We start from the raw sequence: 12,367 nt of genomic DNA on the forward strand, positions 1-12,367 counted from the left end.
TCCTTGAGCAAGGTGCCAAGGAATGGCCCCGACACTGAAAAACTATAAGCCATATTTGAAAACATTTCCTCAAGACTTTGACTATTTAAGTACAAATCCAATCTCTCCCATATGTTCCAGGGAAAGTCTTTCATTCTAAGTTTTCCATTTCTTCATCTTCGCAGTGTTTACTTAGTAGAATGTCTCTGAGATTTAAATTACATTGATATGTGAATTGTATACCGAAATTCCTGGCATATGTCCACACTCAACAAATTTTGTAATCGATGTTACATGAGTGTTGAAGAACAGGAAAGATGAACCAGGACTAAGAAGACTGTACTATCTTGATCCTCAAGGAATGTCCAAATTCCCAGAAATATCCTAAATGATGCTCAGAAGCTTCTGCCTCAAGGAAGCCTCATTTTAGAGCTGTTGTCTATTTTTGGAAAAGTCTTTCAAAGAAACAGAAACTTGTCTGATGAAAAAGAAAAAAACAAGCATAAACAGAAACCTGGTTCCAAGGAGAAACTCACCTTTGGTCTTTCTAATGGCATTTCTACTAAAGATGAATTTCTCTATGAAATGCTAACATTTCAAGACCATGCAGGTAATATTGGTGAACAAGAGGTTGCCAGCTCAGGCTCCTCTGAGATCTGTTGATTTGACTTGTAAAACCAAAAGGAATTAGAGAATAATGAAAACAGAGCTTTCTCAGGCTTCACCCTCCCACCCTCCCCAGCATCCCACCCAACCCTTCTCATAAGAGAGTCTACACTAACAATAGAATCCAAGAAACAAGAAATCCAGGAGGCCCATAAAGAAAGCACTCAGATGAGGTGGACTTACTGAGTCGAGTGGTGGTTTGAGCAGCACTGGTCGTGGAGGCAGGAGCTTCAGTTGTGGTGGCAGCACTGGTGGTGTCAGCAGCAGTGGTGTTACCAGCGACAGCTAAAATTAGGAAGAAAATATCCAGTTGAGACACTTGACTCTTCCCCAGGAAACAAAATTTGTCCCACCCGAGTTTGGAGGTACATTCCTCATTCTGAATTCATCTCTGCAAATGTCAACAATTCTGTCATACCTTTAGCCAGGCTACCTGCTTTCCTTTAGCCTCATTCTTCGTAACTCTGCCTTGTGGGACAGAAAGAATTTGGGGTTTCCCTACAAACACTGTGAGACTAGAAAGGAGACAAGAAAATACTTTTTCCCATGGGATGAGCACAAAATAACAATCCATATGTGTTCCTATTCTCAGGGATCATGGCTCAGAGGCAACAGGAGAGCTGCCAGTGGACTTTCTGGTGCCCTCCCATGGGCCAACTTGAACGCTTTGGTTTCCATTGCAGCATGAATGAGTGTGAGTAGGGGGTAAACTGTACAGGAGAAGAGAAAAAAGAATAAGATGATGTATCTCACATTAGGCCAATAGGATCTCCTTTCTTTGAAAGAAGCACAGTCCCTTCCCTCAGGATCCAGCCTGAAATGGGATTATATTTGTATGGCCTGTTGTTCAACTTAGACTCCATCTGTTACAAAAATATATAGGTGAGCCACATTAGACACAACAGGAAACATTAATACTATTCTGGCAATGATAAAAGTAAGTAAATGCCCCACCAATCATCCTATGTTCATGGCAAGATTGATGACCATTATCACTCTTTACACCTTACACCAGAGCTCCTGACCAATAGGCAGAGTCAGACCCTACATTTGTGAGTTGCATCTCAACAAGTGGATAATCCACTCAACAAGTGGATAATTCATTCTCCATAACCACACTCTAACCATGCTGTCTCTGTCCTCATTCAGAAGGGAGGATGTTGTTTTCCATTAGCCTCACATGGCAGGTAGGACATACGGTACAGTGTGTGAGGTCTGACTGCAGTCCATGACCTTCTGACTAAAGGACACAGGTCCCCAACTGTGGAGGACAAAAAAAGAAATCTTCCTCATGTCTGCATGAGCACAACATACATGGCATTGGACATACAGGACACTGTGGGAGAAGCCCAAGAAATACTAGGGGCTTTGGTATACAACCTTGGGTTTCAGATCACAGAAGGAAAACACACTTCAGTCTGGGAATAAAACATACATACTGTTACAAAGAGCAAAGCATAAGGCCATCCTTCCACCTCACCCCTACATTCTACAGTTTGCATTCCACACTCCCATGTGCTCCTAATGCCCACATTTCTACATCACCTTCAGCATCTACGTTCTCTTCCATCATCCTGAGACTTATTAACCCCTTTACACACTGGCCATATATTCAACCCCTCAATTTATGGTAATCAAAATGCTTTACGTGCATCTCTCCAAATTCACAGCCCACAAACTCAGACCATATGCCCTTGTCATTCCTGCTACAGGACGATGAATAATAATCCACAATTTATGTCAATCCATACCAAAGACTTTATATTCTCTAATAATGTATAAGAAATCAGCACATTTGCTATGTTCACAATGAACTTCAGAGGCAGAAATGTGGCTTCTCCAGGCTTCTGCTTTGGACTGTCTATACTATGTCCCATATGGCAGCTTTGAGAATAAGCTGGATTGGTGACATCACTGATATGAGGAATTCTTAATCTCAGGAAACAAACTGAGGGTTGCTGGAGTGGTGGGGGGTGGGAGGGATGGGGTGGCTGGGTGATAGACACTGGGGAGGGTATGTGTTATGGTGAGCCTGTGAATTGTGCAAGACAGTTGAATCACAGATTTGTACCTCTGAAACAAATAATACAATATATGTTAAAAAAAAAAAAAAGAAGAAGATAGCAGGAGGGGAAGAATGAAGGAGGGGAAATCGGAGGGGGAGACAAACCATGAGAGACGATGGACTCTGAAAAACAAACTGAAGGTTCTAGAGGGGAGAGGGGTGGGAGGATGGGTTAGCCTGGTGATGAGTATTAAAGAGGGCATGCTCTGCATGGAGCACTGGGTGTTATAAACAAACAATGAATCATGGAACACTACATCAAAAACTAATGATGTAATGTATGGTGATTAACATAACAATAAAAATTTAAAAAAAGAAAAGAATAAGCTGGATTGGAAAACAGTCATGACAGGAAGGTGCAAGCAAGACTTACCAGTAGAGCTACCAGATGGAGCACTGGTTGTAGACTCTGAAAGAGAAGAAAAAAAATAAGTGAAAGTTGAGCACCGGTTTGGGGGTAATAAGGGAAGAGAGAATATGGACAATATTGCAGGGTTTCACAGTTGAAGAACCTTAGGCTTTCCTACATATGTTGAGCACAGAAACATGCACAGATGATATGAAACCCACAAAACCCCACAAAAAACATAATACATCTCCATTTTGTTTTCCTGAATTCAACCTCTGATGACCTTCTTAAACATATTGTCCTGAACTAACAATGAAGTTGCATTCCAAGGTTAAAACAGAAAACACCTGACTGAAATGTCAAAGCCTAAAGGGAGAATCCACTCTATCTTGAGTGGTCAGGCAAAATGGGGATGGAACAGGGTAGTGGAGTGGAGGACACAGAGGTTAGCATTCTAAGCCCCTCCAAACCCACATCCACACAGAGCTTATATCATAATGTACTCTTCCTCCAGACCTTATTTCAGGTAAGAAGCTTTACTTACGGCCTGAGACCAGGAAGGTGGAAACTGCCACCAGTACTAGCAATGCCAAGACCTTCATTCTGGTGAATTGAGTAGCAGGGAACACAGAGAAGAAAGCGTCAGAGCTCAGGAGGAGGTGGGACTCTGACTCAAGCAGTCCACATCCTGACATTATATAGGCAAGGGGCACCAATCAGGATCTGCCAGATCAGAATCGCAGCTAGTTAATGTCAGGAAATGTTGGTACTGGGAGAAACCACTAGAGAGTCAACAGCACAGCCAGAGGCCCTTTGGAAAGATCACAACTTCAGTCCCTTGATTCTTTTTTTTTTTTTAAGATTTTATTTATTTATTTGACAGAGAGAGACACAGCGAGAGAGGGAACACAAGCGAGGGGAGTGGGAGACAGAGAAGCAGACTTCCTGCCGAGCAGGGAGCCCAATGGAGGACTCCATCCCAGGACCCTGGGATCATGACCTAAGCCTAAGGCAGACGCTCAACGACTGAGCCACCCAGGCGCCCCAGTCCCTTGATTCTGACACAACTTTCAAATCAAGAGTTTCCCATATTAAACATTTTCCCGGAAACAATTCTGCTTCCAGGCTTCCTCTTACCTTGTAGGGTAGACTGGCACCATGATTACCAGCTCTGCTGACAAGCTGGAGGAGCCCAATACCCAGGATTGCAGGATTACTCAAACCTGCAGTGCTCCTTTCATACACATTAGAAGTTGCATGACTACAGAGTGTTTAGCTCTAGGTTTCCCGAAATCAGAATCATCAGGGTATTGCAGACAGCTCTCAGAACCATCCACCTAGTTTAGGCTGTACCTTCCTCCAGTGATGGCCTTCCTCATGTACATGTAGATACTCTCATTACATGCAGATACTCTCATCTGAAACTCAAACACAGTGAGCCCACACTGATAGGATCTCTCCAGATTTAAGCACTTCTTGTGGAAAAATTCAAAGTCAAAGAGAAAGAAGATAGAATATGAAATGAACATTTGCTATTTAATGCAGGCATTGAATCAATGCATTCATGCAACAAATATTTGACTACTACACTTTCGAGAAACAGCAATGAACACAGCACATAAAATTCCATGGAATACATGCAACTGTGGAGATTCGTCCGTTAAAAAGTAAACAGAAAGGAAGAAAGGGATGGAGAGAAGGAGGGAAGTGGGTGGAAGGAAAACTGTGTATTTTGTAAAATGATGATTCCTGATTAATAATAATACAGGAAAATAGAAAGGGGAGTATCATGGAGACAGAAAGCGAGGTTAAATCTTAGATAAGGTAGCCAAAAAAGGCATTACAGTAAAAGTGATATTAGAACAAAGCCTCAAAAATGCTGAGGAATCAAACCTGTTACATCTTTGGGAAGTGATTTCCCAGGAAAGGAAAGAGTAAGTGCAAGTCCCTTATTCTTTCACGTCTGTCTACAGGTGCTGAGTAGGGCCCGATACTGCACCACGACTTGTCAAACTACTTGCCTTTATTTGTCACACACACCCCAGCTAAGTAAATGTGACAATGAAGCAAAAACTCCACATTCACATCACCACCGAGTGTGGGACCCATCCGGGTCTCCAATGAAAGGTACTGAAAATGTCTTGGAAAACTTGAAAACGATGAGAAATCACCACCATCTAAAGGTTCTTTTACAGTTAAATGGCTCTGATACTTCAAAAGTTGTTCTTGTTCATACAAAATATGCCTTTTAGTAACATAACTTCAGTGGGAGAATCTCAGTCCCATGGACAGCACTGAACATCTACTTCCTCTTTTGTATTGAACTATACTTGATATTTAACACTGTGTAAATTTAAGGTGCACTACATGTTAATTTGATAGATTCGTATATTGTATATGATTGCCATTGGAGCATTAAGTACCACTACTTCTATCATGTTACATAATGATCACTTCTTTTTACAGGTTGGAATAATTAAGTTCTACTCTCCTAACAAGTCAGATGATTGTAACAAAATTTTATTGTCTATATTGTGCCTATCGCTTTATTATGTGTTATAGCTCTAGGGCTTACAAATCATCAGGGAAATACAAGTCAAAACCACACTGAGGTATCACCTCATACCTTTTAGAATGGTTGTCATCAATAAAACAAGAGATAACAAGTGTTGGCAAGCTTATGCAGAAAAGAGAACCACAGTACACTGTTGGCGGGAATGTAAATTGGAGCACTCACAATGAAAAACAATATGAAGCTTCCACAAAAATGAAAAATTGATCTACCATGTGTTCCAGCAATCCCCCTTCTCAGAATATACCCAAAGGAAATGAAAGCATGATTTTGAAGAAACATCTGCCCTCCCATGTTTATTGCAGCATTACTCAAATAGTTAAGATAATGGAAACAACCACGTGTCCATCAATGGGTGAATGGATAAGAAAGATTTAGCCATGAGGAAGAAAGACAGCTGTCACCCACTACAAGGATGGACCCTGAGCATATTATGCTAAGTGAGATAAGTCAGACAGAGAAACACAACTGTTGCAAAGTATCACTTATACATGGAATCTGAAAAAGCCAAATGTATAAAAATAGACATTAAAACTGTTGTCACCTGGGACGGGGTGTGGAGAGGCAAGACAGATGTTGTTTAAAGGTACAAACTTACAATGAGGAATGACAAAATACCCCAGAGGGCTCTTCCTTCTTTTGGTTGAATCTCTGAGGCACAAGAGCCCCTCTGCTTGCCAAGACATGCTGGGGGATCCTCATTGAGTAGATGGAGAAAGGCCGCAGGAATCCCTGTGAAGGTGCTCTGCCCTCTGAGGCAAGGGGACGTCCTGGTCCTAAGTAACCTCACTTCTGCCATGAGGCACATACCTTCAAACCATGGTGGAAAGTTAACATTTAAAAAAAATCAAAACAAAACATATTCTGAAGGAAAAGAAACAGAAAAATTAAAAGAAAGTAAAAAAGGAAGTAAAAAAGGAAGTAGCCAGAAAGTAAAGGGGCACTAGGGTTACAGCCAGTATGGAATAAACCCCAGCAGCCCAGCACAGCCACTCATGGGCTCTCAACAGAACTGGACACAAACTGAAGCCTGACCTAGCAAATGGTTCGGTATTGAGCCCCCGCTGTATGCCTTCCACCATACTGCCAGTGCAGGGCACAGAGACCCACCAGACGGAGTGAAGGGGATGACTGGTTTGCTGAAGAAAGACTACAAATGTGCATCATTTAGGGTCCACTCAGGACTTAGGAACAACACAGTGGGTGAAACAGGGGAACTTTGATATAAAGAATACCGAATTCTGATACATGGGTAACTCCAAGGAACCCGCATGTGGAGCACCAGGGCTGAGGGAGAATATTCAAGGAAGGACAATGGTGGAATGGGGCCTTCTCCCTGAAACTGGTGGTCAGCCCTCAGTCAACAAGGTGGAGTTCCATCCACTGCATAGCAGAGATGTTCCCTGATTTTCCCAGACTGAAGCTGGTCTGTAGTTGCTGGGCCAGCAGGGAACAACCATCCCCCCTGCCCCTCGGAGTGCAGGGGGCAGGAGACAATCAGCAACCCATGGCCTAAATGTGCAGAGAAGGTAAGAGCTCAGGGTGGAGGTGGGCCACATGGGGCCTACAGAGAGAGATGTGGTTCAATGGGAACCCTCAGGCCACTAGCAGGGCCTGCTGAATGAATTGGAACTGGGGCAGAAAAGGGCCTTTGGGATGCCAGGTCCCATGTCAAGAGGGTTGTGGAGAGATTAGTGCCCATCCAGACCCAGCCTGCCAGTGCCCCCAGGACTGCAAATGCTGGCCATGTGGCTGGGGCAGGACTCATCCACACAGTCCCAAACCCACACTGCTGACCACCATGCTACAGCTACAAACCACGGGGAAGCCCCTTCCTCCTGCAATCTCTCTCCAGTGGCCTCTACGGAGAAAGTGAACATCACCATCACTGTAAAGGGCACATGCTTAATGAGTCCTCTGCACTGTGGCAGAGCATATGCTGAAGGGCACATTTGGAATTCAAGAGCAGTAAATTGACCACTGACATAACAGGACACATAAAAATCCAAATAACTCTGAGCCTCAGATTCCCAGGTACAGTAGTAGGACTCTAAGTCCCCCACCAAGGGTTCCGCCAGCACAGCTGGATGCTCATCTGTCATCTGACCAGCTTCCAAAATAAATGTGGACAAAGAGTTCTCAAGAGACTGTTTTTCTGACATTATGGGAATTTCACTGATATTGTGTTGCTTCAAATAGTATTTTTTAGCATTATCATTTTAAGAGGCATCTAAACTGGAGTGATAATATATGTAAATATTGAAAATATGCTCACAAATACCAACAAATTTTTCACTAAAACAAATGGCATTATATAAATATTGGGAATGCTGTATCAAAATTAGACTGAGATCATTTCTACACCCTTAGTTTCATACACTTATGTGGCATCTATCTAATTTTTTTACTTTATTTGATAGGTAGTCAATTTACTTGTGCCTCAGGATATTTATTCTTACTAAGAAAATAAGAAGATATATATGTGTCCGAAGAAAGTCAAATCCTTAATGCATCCCCAAAACTTTTAACTACTGCCCCTTCCCAAAACAATATTTTCATAATTTTCATTGTAAAAATTAAAATAGAAGTGTGTGTAAGAAGTGAAGGTAAAAAGTCATCAGATCTTCCAATACAATGTGAAAACTGCCATTATTACTTTGTTAATGACACATCTCCTAAACCTTTATATGCACACATGAACACATGCTTCTCCATGCCTAATATTCCATACTATCACTGTTCCCACCACCAAAAAGCACATGTTAAATGAGTTTGTCCATGTGCTCATTCTCATATGCAAATGTGTGTCTCTACAAACGTACATCTATATGTACTTGTGTCTTACAAAATGGTTTACAAAAATGGCATTAAATTCCAGACCATTCTCTCTTTGTTGTACAAGGAACTCTACTTCCTAGAAATGCAAGTCAGCCACTGCACATCTACAGCATTCTTCTCACTGGCTTTCCTATGTCATCACTTACTCTCCCTGCTGATGGGAATCCAGGTCATCTACCTGTTGCTCTTAGTCATGAAGCCATTCATATCCTTTGGACTGTACCTTTACATACAAAAGTTGCTATAGGTCTCCAGAGGGTTTTTGATAAAATCATATGTGTCATTTAAATTGAATAGATATATTGAAATTCATTTCCCAGAGGATCCTAAAAATTAATAGTGACAGAATAGAATGTAGAGGCGTGTTTTTCCTACCCTCTCTGGCAACACAAACTGCTATCTTGATTTAACTTTGTGTATCTGATATGTCAGAAGCAGTATTTGTCATACTTGTTTACATTTCCTGATTATAGCACACTTGAGTGTGCTGATCTGATCTATTTGTTCTGCATCTGAATTTTTGCTCTCAGGTTTTGCCCAATAACATCTGTTATCTCTCTGTCTTCGGTAATCATTTAAGGACTTATACCAGATGAGTAATATTATCATTTTCATCTTTCCTAAAATCACAAGGTTTCTGATCTAACATATAGATTTATTTTATTCACAATATTCTTTTCTAGATGTTTTATTCAAAGATTGCTTTCATATTTATTATAATTTTTATATTAAACAACTTGAGAAACATGTAATGGGATCTTCTTAAATCACCAACACATTAATACTCCTGCCCACAGAGACCACCGCTCTCTAATCCCTAATTTTTCCAATGATCAGGAGGTTGGTCTTGGTCCCCACTGCACACTCTACTTGGAGCATATTTGAAAGGAAGACAGGCTCTGAGACGAAACCAGAAAAGCAGCTTCACCTGAAGACAGACCCTAGGGGGAAGCATCAAAGACTCAGTCCAAAATCAGACCCCTCTCCCCCACCGTACACCACTCAGAAGGTGGAAGCCTCTGCAGCCATCCTGGGCTGCCATGGGCAAGGACACACAACTGAGTCTCAATAAAACAAGAGTTAACAAGGCACAGGCATTGATGAAGGCTAAAAAGAAGTCCTAGGGCAATAGGAGACCCAGTAGGATTGGGAGTTAGCACCAAAGAGAACATCTTGTCCCACTCTGCCTTCAAGGATCTGAGGCACACACAGTGCACAGTGACTCTCCAGCATTAGAAATCTGAAAGTGCACGAAGTGCCAGGTACAGATGCAGCCTGTTTCTACTCTGTTCAGTACCTGTGACTGCTGTCATATGTTATTGCCATTCAATCTCAGCCTCAACATCACCTCTTCAGGAGAGTCTCTGATGGCTTCCAAACTGAAGTACCCCTCAGCCACCGTCACATAACTTGATTCTATTCCCATCATAATATCTATCGTTATTTGATATTTTCTTGGCTCTTTGTGTGTTGCACTTTGTTTGGTTTTCTGCCTCCGCTCAATAAATAAGATCTAAGGGAAGAAAAGTTTAGTTTGTTCAACTCTACTCCATAGGACTCTTCTAAAAGAGTACCAAGCACTTAGTAAGCTCCTGAGAAATGAGTTATGAACGCATAAATGAATACAATAGAAATTCATATAAAAACATCAAACAAAAGAGGGAGAATTTTTCTTAAAGGATCAGGGAGGAGTATACTATGAGAAGTAAGGACAAGTGGATGTGAATGACATCTTGGAAAGCAGAGTCTCAGGCTATGCCTGTGAGTTATGATATAAAATAGAGGAAGAAGACTTAGGCAGGCAGGAATCCCATAAACAAAATTAAGAGAGAGTGAGTTCCAATGCTGTTTAGCTACAAAGGTACTGAATTGTCTCAAATCTATAATGAAAGAAATCTGGATATACAGAGTGTTGCACAAAAAGCAACATACACCCACAGAGGAAGATACGACTTCCACACACACAAGTGAAGTATATCCATTACTCAGCTGTACCCTAACACCTTACAGTACTTCCTGTAATGAAAACCCAGGGAAGGTCTTTCCAGAACTTCCACATGTCCTTGTTAATTATTTTGCTGTCAGAAAGATCTCTCCTAAGCACAAATTCGCCCCACCATTGGCTTTTCAAAATCAACAAAAGGAACTTCTAAATATTCCCCCAGTTCCTCTTCATTTCCCAATCCAAGCTCATCCCACTCACAGTTTATATCAGTTCCTACCATTGCCCATCGTCTTCCCACTAAGTGTGAATGGCTGCTCCCTGCTAGAAAACCCAGAGCAAACCACAAAATGCTCTCCTGTGAAGCTAAACATTCAGAAGTGTGATAGTTTCTAAATTTATTGCTTTATTTTTATCTCTGTCTTTTGAGAAATACTGCATTGTTACTTCTTCCTTTATTGTATTTTGCATTCTTTTCATTTTCTGAAGATCTTCCTGTTTCTCTCTACAATTCTCTCTAGTCCAAATGTCTTTGTCACACTCATATAATTGATAGCTCTCATCATCCCTTGACCACATCCAATCTTTGCTAACAAATTGCCTTTGTTTTACCTAAATGTTGCGGACTGTGCATCATTCTCAGGCATCCAAAATTTCCTTCCTGGAAATCTGAAAACAATGACAGTTTCAGAATGTCCTCACTGACATCCTAGCAAAACACCTTTCTGAATACAGTGTCAGGTGCATCCTGGAACACTTAAAGGAACCTACCTTTTCCTCCTCCTTACCTCCCTCAACCCTCACACTTATTCCATCAATCTTTGATCATCCATTACCCTCCTAGACATCTGACAACACTCATAGTTCTACAGTTTTCTTCCTTAGAGCGGTGTCATCTGAATATGGTGCCAAGCAGAACTTGAAATTTAATCAAGCCTCCTTCTTCCTGCTCACCACCCTCTACCCTGACATTTACCTTCTTGGATCATCACACTTGCTTGATTTTGCACACTGGCACATATTTGTTGAAAAACCTGCTCAAGTTTCTTGGACATTGTGTGATTTTTATCTGCCATTACTATTCATCTATTTTGCACCATTGTCCAAAAAAAGACTTACAGCCCTTTCATAAGAACAGATTCTGGGGTGATATTAATCCATACCAAAACCTCAAGAACACATCTTTTAACATGAAGTCTGTACTGCATCAAGCCTTGAGTCTACAATAATTTCATTGTGAGTGTAGATAATAGGCTTTGGAAATCCGCATGAATTGGCCTCTTAAGAATTAACCATTTATCCTGCATAGATCACAATATCCCCTATGTAGTACTCAAGTGGGGAAAGTATAACCTGAATCTAATTATGAGGAACAATTTTTAAAAACCCAAATGAGGAAATTCTTACTTTTTTCCAAAAATGGGAAAGGAAATGTATTCTTAAATTTATCAACGTATAAAAGATGTTTTTAAGTCAGAAACAATGTTCCAAAATAAAGAAGACTAAGACCCCAAGTAATTAAATGAAATATATGATCATGTACTAGAGTAATAAAATTTTATAAGGGATCTTTCTGGGTCAAATACTGACCTATATTGGGTACATTTTTTAGAGGACATAAAAGTATTGTCAATGTTGAAGTTACTAAAATGAAAAACTATATTCTGGTTTTGTAAGAAAATTTTTAGTAGAAATATACACTAAAGTAATTAGTGGTAAAGAAGTATACCTAATGAATTTTTGGGTCTGGCTAAGGAGATAAACCATCTGCACTGTGTTAACTACCTTGAGTCACCATACTGAGGAGTCCTAGCTGCAAAAAATGTTCATGTGTAAGCGTTCTGGTCCACAGTCTTAACTAAACTGAATCTTTATGTCATCCCAGACCAAGTAAAAGAAATATGTCTGAAAGAACCTCCAAATGATTTCAGCCCCAGACAGAGTGAGAAGGAGAGA

General features: G+C 40.9%; 1 protein-coding gene across 1 annotated transcript in view; it reads right to left on the minus strand.

Annotated features, from left to right (window-relative positions):
- The window catches only part of LOC113922351 (integumentary mucin C.1-like), a 69,792-nt gene that overhangs the window by 17,705 nt on the left and 39,720 nt on the right, over positions 1-12,367 (minus strand). The window contains exons 2-3 of the mRNA XM_027594277.1: positions 3,084-3,119; positions 829-930 (exon numbers count right to left, since the gene is read on the minus strand). Of these exons, the coding sequence (XP_027450078.1) occupies positions 829-930; positions 3,084-3,119 (138 nt within the window). The remainder of the gene's footprint in view (positions 1-828; positions 931-3,083; positions 3,120-12,367) is intronic.

The sequence above is a fragment of the Zalophus californianus genome, chromosome 9 (assembly GCF_009762305.2).
Source record: "Zalophus californianus isolate mZalCal1 chromosome 9, mZalCal1.pri.v2, whole genome shotgun sequence".
NCBI lineage: Eukaryota > Metazoa > Chordata > Mammalia > Carnivora > Otariidae > Zalophus > Zalophus californianus.